The following is a 14,345-nucleotide window of genomic DNA, read 5'->3' on the forward strand; positions in this document are numbered from 1 at the left end:
ATGATAGATGTCACTCGTTACTTCATTTTGGTGTGCCTGTGTCATCAAAGTAGACCTTGGAGGATAGCATACTAGCATAGTCTTTATGCTGGATGATTGACCAGGAGCACAGGATTCCACTGCAAGATCATCCTTTGCCAAGCTTGTATCAGTCATTGGGTGTGGTCGCTCCATGTTGCAGCGATTGTAGGTGCTGCCAATTTGTTCGTTCTCCACACATATGCTACGCTATGAAATGTTCTTGGAGAAACTCGTATGAAGCCATCCATCCTCAGTTTAATTACCCTGCGCTCGCGAAGCGAAAAGCGGGGTTAAGCATACATATGTGTGCCATGTGCCGTACGTGTCTGCATTTTAAAAATTCATTTTCTCGGCAACCGTTGCTCCGATTGACATGAAATTTTCACCATAGGTTTTTGCGGTTTTCCTGTAGAATATTTCATCCTCATCCTGTAGAATATTTCAATGATTATTATGACGTCACAGGTCATGTGATACAGGCGCCATCTTGGAAAAAACTTCGCACCTCTATATCTCTGAAACCACTCCATGGAAAAAAATTGGGACCTGGCTCATTGTGAAGTACTCCCCATGGGGAATAAGATATGTTAATGATAATGTCATCGGTGCCTTCGTTATGACGTCATAATTCGACAAATACAACACTTATCTGATCATTATTAATTTTTCTTCAAGCAACTGTTGGTCTGATGGACACAACATTTTCACCATAGGAGCACCTTCTCCTTTCAAATATTTTAATGATAATCATGACGTCATAGGTCATGTGGTACAGGCGCCATCTTGGAAAAACCGAAAAATGTTGCACCTCCATGTCTCCAAAACCGCTGCATGGAAAAAATTGAAACAAGGCTCATTATATAGAACTCCATATGGGGAATAGGTGTTGTTAACGATGACGTCATTGGTGCCATAATTGTGACGTCATAATTTGACAGGGACAACGCTTAGTCTGATCAGTTTGAAATGTATTGAGCATGATGTATGCAACAATTATATTAGAGAATATAAATTTATGATGTCATCGCTCACGTGGTCTGGCAGCCATATTGGATCAAAGAAAAAAAATGTTCAAAAACAGAAAAGTTGGCTCGCAATAAGTTGACTGCTCAGGGTATTCTATGAATACCATCTAATTATAACATGAATTTGAATGACACACACATGGAACACATTATCTTTTTTTTTCTTTTTTTTAATACAAGATCGAGGCTCGTGAAAGAGCTAACATTTATCACACAAAAGAAATCAAACAGACACATAAAACATATAATAAGGGGAGCGGTAGACAAGATGGGAAGAGAAGGGGAAGCACACAAACACAACATTTGAGAGCAGGGACATCGGGAGATCTGTGGGAGGGAGAAGGCTTGGGTGGAGGAGGCATGGGAAGGGGGGGGGGGGGTGGTGGGAGAGGTAAAAAAAACACATGGACACTGCTAGGACTTCCAGGAAAGAAGTTGGTATTTCAAAAAAGTGGATCTGGGGTGAAATTAAGGAGGGTAGAATAGATGAAGGTTTTGGATGGGGGAAGATAAGAGGTGGTGGTGAACAGCTGTTTTAAAGACCTGGAGGGAGGAGTGGGATTGAAGAGAGTGAGGGAGTTTGTTCCAGAGGCGGGAGAAAAGAGGAATGAAGGAGTGAAGGTGAGCAGAGAGTCTTTCGCAGTTTAACCATAAGAGGGTTGCTGGCAGATTTTGTGTGACCTGTAGGAATATTTGGGGGACAGAGCCCAGAGAATGAATGAATTCATTCATTCATTCAGAGCCCAGAGAGAGAGCTGGGGGAGCAAGCTTTAAACTCGAAATCAAACAGATTATAAAATATATATTAGGATATACAGGTAGTGGCCAAAAAAAATTTGGAAACACCGAGGTAAATGAAGGAAACCAAGCAACAGCTTCCACATAGGTGTGGCCCATGTGTTAATTAAGCAAATGACATTTCAGCATGCTTAGGGATATGTATAACTCGTTGGTATTCATAGAATACCCTGCGCAGTCAACTTGTTGCGAGCCAACTCTTCTGTTTTTGAACATTTTTTTCTTTGATCCAATATGGCTGCCAGACCACGTGAGCGATGACATCATAAATTTATATTCTCTAATATAATTGTTGCATAGATCACGCTCAATACATTTCAAACTGATCAGACTAAGCATTGTCCCTGTCGAATTATGAGTCATAATTATGGCACCAATGACGTCATCGTTAACAACACCTATTCCCCATATGGAGGTCTTTACAATGAGTCATGTTTCAATTTTTTCCATGCAGCGGTTTTGTAGATGTAGAGGTGCTACATTTTTCGGTTTTTCCAAGATGGTGCCTGTACCACATGACCTATGACGTCATGATTAGCATTAAATTATTCTAAAGGAGGAGGTGCTCCTATTGTGAAAATTTAGTGTCCATCAAACCAACAGTTGCTGAAAAAAATGTAATAATGATCGGATAGATAAGTGTTGTATTTGTCGAATTATGACGCCATAACGAAGGCACCGATGACATCATCATTAACATATGTTATTCCACATGGGGAGTAGTTGACAATGAGCCAGGTCTCATTTTTGTTTCCATGGAGTGTTTTCAGAGATGTAGAGGTGCAAAATTTTCCAAGATGGCGCCTGTAACACATGACCTATGACGTTATAATGATCATTAAATATTCTACAGGAGGAGGCCCTCCTATGGTAAAAAAATTTCATGTCAATTGGACCAACTGTTGCCGAGAAAATGAATTTTTAAAATGCAGACACGGCACACGTCACATGGCACACTGCACACATATGCAACTTAATGCTTAACCTCGCTTTTCGCTTCGCGAACGCAGGGCCGCAATGCTGCACAGGCCTGGTTGCCTATGATTATGGCTAGCATGGCTGCAAAATGAGACCCCCAAAATCCCCCATCCACAGAGCGCGTGTGGTCACCCAATGGTTTGATGAGCATGAGACTGATGGTATCCCTATGTCATGGCCTTCTCCATCACCAGATCTGATCCCAATCGAGCATTTATATGGGATATTCTGGAACAACGCCCGAGACAGCGTTTCACACCTCCGTCAAACAGGTGTGAGTTGATTGACTTTTTCGTGGAAGAATGGTGCTGCATCCTTCCTGGAGAATTCCAGACTCTGGTGAACTCTATGCCAAGGAGCAAACAGGCCGCACGTGGTGGCCCAACACCATATTAAGTGAATTTGCATTGGTGCTTCCATTTCTTTGCCCACTACCTGTAGATATGAAGACCAGAAAAGACTTCCACATTGAGGTGAGAATAAATCTCATCTGAACACATATCTGATGACGACACTGTATCCTCGGATAAAATCCTTTACGCTCTGTTGATTTGTCCAGTGTCAACCAATGTCGTTGTCCTGTATTTGATTTGTGGATCAGCTCCACCATCAGCCTGAGGTACCATCAAAGAACATTCTTTGCACTTACTGGCACTGAAGAAAAGAAAGAACCTCAAAAATTCAATGCCAACCATGTCTTTCCGTATAGCAGCAACCAATAAATCACAATTCTTCATCGCAGGTTTCATTTTCAAGTTGGAATACAATACAAAAGTTCGTTTTACAGCTTGCGGCAGGCCAAAGGCCATCGGAGTTTTCTGATGTCATACGACATTACTTTGGCCATTGACGATGGTAAGGATGAAGCCTCGTGGCTTTGCGATTCGGCCGAGAATTTCCAATAACGCATAACTCTTCGGACTTCACATCATAACATGCCACAAGCTCGGTTTCCTTTGTGGCATTTGAGTTGTAGGTGAGTGCAGGTGTTGCTACACCATGTTTAATGATTTAAAAGGTGAATGTAGGTGACACTGCTCATCGTTGTCCACACTCCATATCCTTCTGATAGCATCATGCCATGCTGCATCTGAGCCAAATAATTGCCTGTTTCGCCGCTTCAATTGCTTTTGCTTTGAATCCAGCGCTGGACAGAGATGTAAAACAGGACTTTCGAAATTCTGTGTCGTTTCATGTCGTAACTGCAGAAACAAGCCGGACGTGACGTGGCTGTTCACAGACCTTGCTCGACCTGGGCGCGTCTCCAGACTATAAAGACAACCGTGGACTCAGCCCAACCTACCACACAGCGGTGGTTGGTGGTGATCCGCGGTGCTGTGAGCTCCTACTCCAAGACCACGCTCTGCTCGAGTGTCAAGATGAGAATGGCTGGCATGAGATACACCAGGTGAGAAGTGGAGAAGTTTTCAAACTTCCTTGTACTTCAAAACAACAATCTGTTTCAGACAGACATACATCTACAAACAAACATGTATGCTCATATGTCCATACCCTAGCTTACACTGATTTTTCTAGATTCTAGATTAATATCAACTCGTGTTCCTGGATTTGTGATACAATTTTTTGCAGAGGCCTAACGCTTCAGGTGCAGTGATTCATTTTGTCTATACACGTGTGTGTGTTTTATTTTATTTTTTACATCCCCGCACGTGCGTGTGCTCATGCGTAAGTGCATCATGTGTACGCACGTTCACATAGACTCAATATAAACCGAAATACAGGAAACTAGAACACACTCGGTAGAGAGCATACCACCAGACTGAACAGTTTACCTTTGTATCCCACTGATAGGTCGGATCTGGATTCGGACCTGAACCAAAAGCTAATCGGCTTGTTCTTGTCGCCGAACCAACTCATCTACCAAGTTTTGTCAATATCCATCCACAACCGCCATATATATCTATATATCTATCTATATATTTATATCTATATCTATATCTATATATAGATATCTATATCTATATATATATCTATCTATTTATCTTACTATAATTCACCAAATGTCCGTCTGTCTGTTTGAAGGTACCGCAAAAACGGCTCAACCGATCGCAATGATATTTTGGGTGGGTATTCCTGGGACCCCTGGGAGTAAAATAGGCTATATTGTTTTTCCAATTTTCCAATTTTCCAGTTTTTCCAAACACGATGGAATAATATTTACTGATATGAACAGTGATGTGGCATTTATTGAAATTCTACAAATACTGTTTAGATGTTGATGAGAATTATGAACCTGCCGCGAATGCGGAAGTGGACAGATGGCGGCAATGTGCGGCTTTGGTAATATCCAAATACAACCGTCATTCAATCGTAATCTTAAATCGTAAAACGTTGATCGTGTTAATCGTTTTGTTGAAGTATCAATTGATGATTGGAATTGAGTGCATACAATTACGATTTTGAATTCGTAATTGTCCCCCGTCGCATGGCGGCGCGAAAGGGGGCTATGGCTTTCCCCTCCGTCCGTGTGTCCGTGTGTGCGTGCGTGCAGGCGTGCGTGCGTGCGTACGTGCGTAAGCGAAGGACCAAATTCTAATTTTGTGTGTGGGTGCAACCCACGTCAAAATCCAAGATGGCCGCCGCCATGTATGTCTGAACCTTGTGAACGGAATATCTTGAAAAACAAGCGAAGTAGCAACTTCTAATCTGGTGTGTGGGTGTATCTAGGCATAAGGAAGAAAGCTATTGAAAATTGGGTCACCACGTCAAAATCCAAGATGGCCGCCGCCATGTATGTCTGAACATTGTGAGTGGAATATCTTGAAAAATAAGCGAAGTACCAACTTCTAATCTGGTGTGTGGGTGTATCTAGGCATAAGGAAGAATTGAAAATTGGGTCGCCACGTTAAAATCCAAGATGGCCGCCTTGCGTCTTCCACTTTGTCAACTCACATCACTTCACCGACGGGGGACCTAGGCGTAATGAACCTGTTAATGAACTGTTATGAACCTGCCGCGAATGCGGAAGTGGACAGATGGCGGCAATGTGCGGGTTTGATAATATCCAAATACAACCGTCATTCAATCGTAATGTTAAATCGTTAATCGTGTTAATCGTTTTGTTGAAATATCAATTGATGATTGGAATTGAGTGCATACAATTACGATTTTGAATTCGTAATTGTATTCACCCAACCGTACGGAACTTCACATCAGGATTTAAAAATTTGTTTCTGTCACGAATGTTGTTGAAAGTTTATTTTTCATATTAATGTTATTTCATTTGTGATTGGAGTTATGCTGTTTGGAATGAAAAAAGATATCGAGTTCAAGTGAATGACGGAATGCCGTGACGGTTTCTACTTTCTAAACGTGAATTCGCGGATCACCAAATGCAGATTCGCCATTGATTTGGTATGGAACAAACGGACCCGTTTGTTTGCCAACGTGTATGTTTTTCATGGAAGTCCTTCACGAACTTGCTGTCCATGTCTGACGTGCGACTGAAGGTGCTACAGGATGTGGAATTTATTGGTTTCATGCTTTAGCATTCGCCGTTTCTGCATTGTCTGTTTACTTCTGGCTTCCCACCCGTGCCTAGCACGGGTACCTCACTAGTATCTATAATCTATATCTATATATCTATCTATATATTTACAGTCATGTGAAAAAGTAAGTACACCCCATGTAAAGTTTTGACTTTTTCAACATATTTCAACATACAGCTATTTGATCTTCATTTCAACAATATTGAAAGATAAAGGTGATATAATATAACAAATATCATGAAACATTTACATTTTGTAGTCCATTGTATAATTTAAATAAACATAAATGCAAATTTTGCTTGTGGAGAAAGTAAGTACACCCTTGGCTCTAATAGGTGGTATTGCCCCCTTTGGCAGAAACAACCTCAAGTAGGCGTTTCTTATAACTGTCTACCAGTCTCTGACATCGACTGGGAGAAATTTTTGCCCACTCCTCCATGCAGAATTCTTTCAGCTGTGTGAAGTTTGAGGGGTTTCTTGCATGCACAGCTCGTTTCAAATCCCCCCACAACATCTCGATGGGATTTAGATCCGGGCTTTGACTTGGCCATTCCAGAACCCTCCATTTCTTTCTTTTCAGCCATTCCTTGGTGGAATTACTGGTATGTTTAGGGTCATTGTCATGTTGCAAGGTCCACCTTCGGTTAAGCTTAAAATTTCCGACAGATGGCCTCACATTATCCTCAAGCACCCTCTGGTGCAATGCATAATTCATAGTGGATTCCATGATGGTGAGCTGCCCAGGCCCTGATGCAGCAAAGCTTCCCCAAACCATAATATTTCCACCACCATGCTTTACAGTTGGTATCAGGTTCTTGTGGTCAAATGCTGTCTTTGGTTTTTGCCAAACTTGTCTTCTGGTACTGTGACCAAATAGCTCTACCTTTGACTCATCTTTCCAGAGCACATTGTTCCAGAAGTGCTGGTCTTTGCCGAGGTGTTCATTGGCAAACTTTCGTCTTGCCCTGATGTTCTTTCTGGACAGCAAAGGTTTCCTCCTGGCACACCTCCCATGTAGATCGAATTTGTGCTGCCTCTTTCTAATGGTAGACTCGTGCACTTTGACATCAACAGTGGCAAGAGCTACCTGTAGGTCGTGTGATGACATTCTGGGGTTCTTCGAGACTTCTTTCAGCATCTTGCGGTCTGCTCTCGGGCTGAACTTGCTGGGGCGGCCTGGCCTGAACAAGTTGGCAGTTGTTTAGAATCTTGTCCTGCCTCATCCTGAACGAATACATCCTGGATAACAAACTGGACTTTCTCTGTCTCACCGAAACCTGGCAACAACCTCTGGACTACTACACACTTAACCTCACCACACCCAATGGATATTCCTACGTCAATAAACCACGCTCGGAGGGCCGAGGTGGTGGAATTGCCGTTATCCACCGTCAAGACATCAAGACCAACCTCATCTCCATCTCATCTGCTCCATCATTTGAACACCTGGCTTTAAAACTCTCTGGTCACACGCAGTCAGTCATGGCTGTCGTCTACCGCCCTCCCAAACCACACCCATCATTCCTGTCTGACTTCTCCTACTTTCTGACCCAGCTATGTTCCCTCTCCCCCTCAATCCTCCTCCTTGGTGATTTCAATATCCACATGGACTCCACTGACTCCACAATAACCACTGACTTCACTGATTTACTCACCTGCTTTAACCTCACTCAACATGTCGACTTTCCTACCCATATCCGTGGTCACATTTTGGACCTTGTCTGCTCCACTGGATTAAGTTTGCACCATCTCTATGGCTCCGACCTCACCCTCTCTGACCACTTAGCCATCACTCTGACCATCAACATCCCCGCCCCAACACCAAGGCATTATCGCACAATCAACTTCCGTAAGCTAAACGCTCTTTCACCTACCTCATTCTCATCCATCCTCTCTGAAAAAATGTCCACTTCTCCCTTCATTGACCTCCACACCCCTTCCGACCTCACTGACTACTACAACCACACTCTCTCCTCCTGCCTTGACCAGCTTGCACCTGTAAAAACCAAAACAGTTTCTTTCACCCATTCTGCTCCCTGGTTTACCCCTGAACTCCACCTGATGAAAACTCGTGCTCGCCAACTTGAAAGACTCCGCAATAAAACGGGTCTCACAGTTCACTCCCAAGCCTACAAGGACCACATACAACACTACAAAGATGCCCTCTCCCGCGCCCGCTCTGCCTACTACTCTCAAATTATCCACTCTGGCTCCGGAAACCCAAAAGCACTCTTCTCGACAATAAACAAACTCCTCCGCCCCCTGAACACCACCACCCAGTCATTCACAGTAGACAACTGCATCTCCTTCCTCTCTTTCTTCCAACGCAAAATTGACAACATCTACAACAGCTTGACCACCGCCGCACCCGCTCCCCCTCCAACCACCTGCCCCCCCTTGTCCTGCCATCCCCTGTCTCGGTTCTCCCCAATCTCCCCTACTGACCTCTCTGAACTCCTCATAGGAATGAAAACTGCCACCTGCACTCTTGACCCCATCCCCTCCAGCTTTGTCAAAGCCTCCCTCCCTGCTCTCTCTCCACTTATCATCGCAACAATAAACTCCTCCCTGTCTACAGGCATCGTCCCACCTTCCCTCAAAATTGCTGCTGTTACCCCCATTCTAAAAAAACCTGGTCTAAACCCTGACACCCTAAACAACTTCAGACCCATCTCCAACCTACCCTTTCTGTCAAAAGTTTTGGAACGCGCTGTAGCCACTCAACTCAAACATCATCTCTCTGCCAATAACCTGTATGAAACATTCCAATCCGGATTCCGCTCCAACCACAGTACTGAAACTGCTCTCCTCAAAATCACCAACGACCTTCTCCTCTCCTCTGACGCTGGCAACCTCAACATTCTCGTCCTCCTCGACCTCAGCGCTGCCTTTGACACCATCGATCACACTATCCTCCTCACCCGACTTGAATCCACCTTTAACGTTACCGGCACTGCCCTCTCTTGGATTAAATCATACCTCTCTGACAGATGCCAGTTCATCTCCATCAATAACTGCAAATCCCCCACTGCTCCCCTCCCCCAAGGTGTCCCCCAAGGTTCAGTTCTTGGCCCCCTCCTCTTCATCCTTTACCTGTCCCCGCTCGGTCACTTAATCCGCCGTCATGGTCTCCAATTCCACTGCTTCGCCGATGACATCCAGCTTTTCATCTCCACCAAGTCCGTCTCCACCGACACCCACTCTATCCTGACAAACTGCATCACTGAAATAAAATCCTGGCTTCAAATCAACTTCCTCAAGCTTAACTGTGATAAATCTGAAATAATCATCATTGGCCCAAAAACGCTCACAAAATCCACCCATAACTTTGCCCTCAACATCGACGGTATCCCAGTATCCACCTCCCCTCACATCCGGAATCTTGGCGTCATCTTTGACCAAACCCTTTCCTTCGACAAATACACTAAACAGATCACAAAGTCAGCCTTCTTTCACCTGAAAAACATTGCCCGTCTCCGCTCATCCCTCTCCTCCACGGCTGCAGAAACCCTCATCCACGCCTTCATCACCTCCCGTCTGGACTACTGCAATAGCCTCCTCTATGGTTCACCCTCAAAAATCACCAATAAACTCCAATACATTCAGAACTCCGCTGCCCGTCTACTCACCCATTCCCGGACCCGTGACCACATCACCCCCGTCCTTTACAAGCTTCACTGGCTCCCCATCCCCCAGAGAATCCAGTACAAAATCCTCCTCTTGACATACAAAGCCCTCCATAACCTGGCCCCATCCTACCTGGCTGACCTCCTCTCCAGACACACTCCCACCCGCAACCTCCGCTCTGCTGGTACCAACCTCCTGACCCCCTCCATCCGGACCAAATTCAGATCCTGGGGGGACAGGGCCTTCTCCATCGCTGCTCCCACCCTCTGGAACTCACTACCTCACACCATCAGAGACTCCTCCTCACTCACCACATTCAAAACATCACTAAAGACCCACCTGTTCAACACTGCATTCAACATTCAACCCACAGCATTTAACCCCTGACTATCTCTTCTCCTTCTCCCTCCTTTTGCTTTAAATATTTCCCTATTGATTCTTGTCTTTTTGCAATTGTTGTTTTCATGTATTGTTATGCATTATGTTTGCCACTCTGTCAAAGCGCCTTTGGGCTTCTGGAAAAGCGCTATACAAAATAAATGAATTATTATTATTATTATTATTATCCACTTGTAGATGATCTTCCGAACAGTCGAATGATTGATTTCAAATTGTTTGGAGATTTTTAAATCCCTTCCCAGACTCGTAGGCATCTATAACCTTCTTTCTGAAGGCCTCAGAGAGTTCTTTTGATCTAGGCATGGTGACGCCACACACTTCAACAACAAAGAGCAAACCAAACTAAATGTCTGAGGTTTAAATAAGACAGGTTCCTCCAAGATCCTCTCGAACGATGTTCTCATCATTTGCACCTTAGCTGGTGCACCTGATTCTAATTTTAGGTATTTGAAGTAGTGATAAATGCAGGTGTGTACTTACTTTTTCCACATGCGAAATTTGCATTTATGTTTATTTAAATTATACAATGGACTACAAAATGTAAATGTTTCATGATATTTGTTATATTATATCACCTTTATCTATCAATATTGTTCAAATGAAGATCAAATAGCTGTATGTTGAAATATGTTGAAAAAGTCAAAACTTTACATGGGGTGTGCTTACTTTTTCACGTGACTATATCTATATCTATCTATCTATCTATATGCCTCCTCCCCCCCTCCCCCCTCCCCTCCCCCCTCCCCCCCTCCCCCTCCCCTCCCCCCTCCCCTCCCCCCTCCCCCCTCCCCCCTCCCCTCCCCCCTCCCCCCCTCCCCCCTCCCCCTGCCATCCCTCCCACCCCCCTCCCCCTCCCATCCCTATCCCCCCTCTTCTCCCCTCTACCCTCCCCCTCCCCCTCTTCTCCACCTCTCCCCCTCCCCCTCTTCTCCCCTCCCCCCCTCCCCCTCCCCCTCTTCTCCCCCCCCCCTCTTCTCCCCTCCCTCCCCGTTCCCCTCCCCTCCCCTCCCCCACCCGGCAATGCCGGGTACTTCTGCTAGTATATTTATATTTATATCTATATCTATATCTATATCGATATCTATATATTTATATCTATATCTGTATATTTATATCTATATCTATATCTATATATTTATATCCATATTTATATATTTATATCTATATCTAGACATCTATATCTATTATCTATACTAGCAAACCAGTGTGCGAAATTAGCCCGACAGCTCGTGGTTGGTAACTTTTTTCCCGGGCCGGTATCTTTATTGAGTTGCCAGCAGGTCTGGATAGATTTTGCCCTACACTTTCGTTTAAAATCGACTTTTTTCTGTTGAAAATGCATGTTTCCCTCAAATTTAACAGTTATTTATTTAACAGTCGGAAAATCACAGATCTGCAGTGGCCAGAGGTGAATGACTCCTATCAGCCTGTGTGCCCCCAACATCCTGGCAGTCATTGACCTGATATTGACACTGCCAGCCAGCTCGGCCGAATGTGAGCGAGGATTCTCACAAATGAAGATCATGAAGAATGATCTCAGGAACAGGCTCAAGTCAACAACAATGTCGGATTTTCTCTGCATCCAACTAGAATCTGCGGACATCACCGACTTTGAGCCTAAGCCAGCAATCAACTTCTGGAACAGCTGTTCCAAGAGAACGAGAAGGCCCAACTTCACCCGGAGCGGAGCAGGGGCCAGCTTGTTGCCAGAGCTGGTGCGGGATCAGGTCACGGAGATAGATGTTGCTGCTGTTGCAGGTGGTGAACCTGAGGGAGCTGGTCTGCCGGAGCCAATATCAGCAGCTGACAAACAGTCGGATTATGAGTCCGGCCTTGACACTGACTGCGAAGACGTGGTTCTGGATGACATTGAGGACTTACAGGCTGCCGTGGAAGATATGTAAAACTAACAAGAAATGTGATAGATCATAGACCGACTACTATACCTCGTTTTTCTCAACTTTGTATTACTTTAACTCACCATCAAGTTATCAACTGTGACTGTCCTGCACATGTTGATCGATCTATGCACAAACTTTTTATAAAATTTCCTCACTTTTCTGACAATAAAACGTATTTGGTGTCATGAAAATATTATTCACTAGTGTTTTTTAATTTAATTATTCGAGAAGACCAATAGTTGCTATTAGGTTTTTCGGGAGTTTATTCCTGAACACTCCTAAAATGCACCAATTTGAGTCCTTATTTTCATCTCAGTTCTTCGGGCTGGTAACTTTTTTCTTCGGGCTGGTAACTCTCAAAAGTTACCAGCCCAAATGGCTGGTAACTATATGCCCCAATTTCACACACTGCGAGTAGCAACAGTACCTGCCCTATGGGCGGGGCTTCAGTTGGGAAGCCCAAATGAAAAGGCAAAATATCAGAAATTGAAGGCTTTTTTATTTTAAACGATTCATATAAACATCCGTTGAATCGTATCACACGCAAATCATCAAAATCTAAATGGTACATGGCGAAACAGTACATTGACGATCACGTACCACGTACGTCTCGCGTCTCGCTCGCTCTCATGTTGTCCCGATAATGATCCTTCCGCAGGTTCACCTACGGAAACCTTGTTACGACTTTTACTTCCTCTAGACAGTCAAGTTTGCTCATCTTTTCGGTGCACCGGCACGAGCCGAGAACGGCCCGTGCAGGGGCTGATCCGAGGATCTCATCAAACCGTCCGATCGGTAGTGGCGACGGGCGGTGTGTACAAAGGGCAGGGACTTAATCAACGTGAGCTGATGACTCGCGCTGACTGGGAATTCCTCATTCGTGGGATACTGTCTCAAGCCCCAGTCCCAATCACGGATGCGGCTCAGCGGTTTACCCGAGCATGACGGCGTAGGGCAAGGTACACGCTGGCCCGTCCAGTGTAGCGCGCTTGCGGCCCTGGACATCAAAGGGCATTAAACGTTCATTAAACATTAAACGTTCATTAAAGGATTACGAAACGAAAAACATTACGAAATTACGTTCACACCGTCACGTCAAACACTACCGTGAACACATACATCGTCATAACATCGTCACAATGAGAACATCGTCACAATGAACGTTATGCGAACGCCCAAACCTGAGAATGCTGGAGACCAAAGCTGAAATTGGGGAAAACTAAATAGGCCTATTTTACTCCTGTAGATCCCAGGATTACTCACCCAATATATCTTTGCGATCGGTTCAGCAGTTTTTACGGTACCTTCGAACGGACAGACAGACAGACAGACAGACAGACATTTGGTGAATTATAGTAAGATATATATAGTATATATATATAGTATATATATATATATATATATATATATATGTATGTATATATATATATAGTATATATATATATATATATATATATATATATATATATATATGTATGTATATATATATATATATATATATATATATATATATACTATATATATATATATATATGTATATATATATATATATATATATATATATATATATATATGTATATATATGTGTATATATATATATATATATATATATATATATATATATATATATATATACACTCACTATACTCTACTATATATATATGTTTTCAGCCTTATCACTCAATGGTGACGAATCACTAAAAAAAAAATTAAACTCTCATATCTGGATCCGGATTCAAATCCACCAAAATTGAAATAATTCTTCCTTGTCACACCCCCAACCTGTCCACCAAATTTAAGCGCAATCCGTCCACAACTTTTTGAAATATCATGCTATATATTGTTTTTTGGCCTGAACACTCAATGGTGACGACTCACTTAGAAAATGTAAACTCTCGTATCCGGAAATGGATTGGGATATTCATCAAAATCGGATCGATTTGTCCTTGTTGCACACGCATCCTCTCCACCAAGTTTCCTCCAAAACCATCCACAACTTTTTGAGATATCCTGTTCACAGACAGACAAACACATAAACAGACAAACAGCCAAACACACAGGTGAAAACATAACCTCCACCCACCTTT

The 14,345-nt window shown here is 43.5% G+C and overlaps 1 protein-coding gene across 1 annotated transcript in view; it reads left to right on the forward strand.

The window, feature by feature from the left end:
- Positions 1–14,345, forward strand: part of LOC137432284 (SH3 and multiple ankyrin repeat domains protein 2) — a 910,319-nt gene that overhangs the window by 355,125 nt on the left and 540,849 nt on the right. The window contains 1 exon segment of the mRNA XM_078782990.1: positions 4,063–4,230. Within this exon segment, the coding sequence (XP_078639116.1) occupies positions 4,063–4,230 (168 nt within the window).

The sequence above is a fragment of the Myxine glutinosa genome, chromosome 8 (assembly GCF_964187855.1).
Source record: "Myxine glutinosa chromosome 8, kmMyxGlut1.1, whole genome shotgun sequence".
Classification (NCBI taxonomy): Eukaryota; Metazoa; Chordata; class Myxini; order Myxiniformes; family Myxinidae; genus Myxine; species Myxine glutinosa.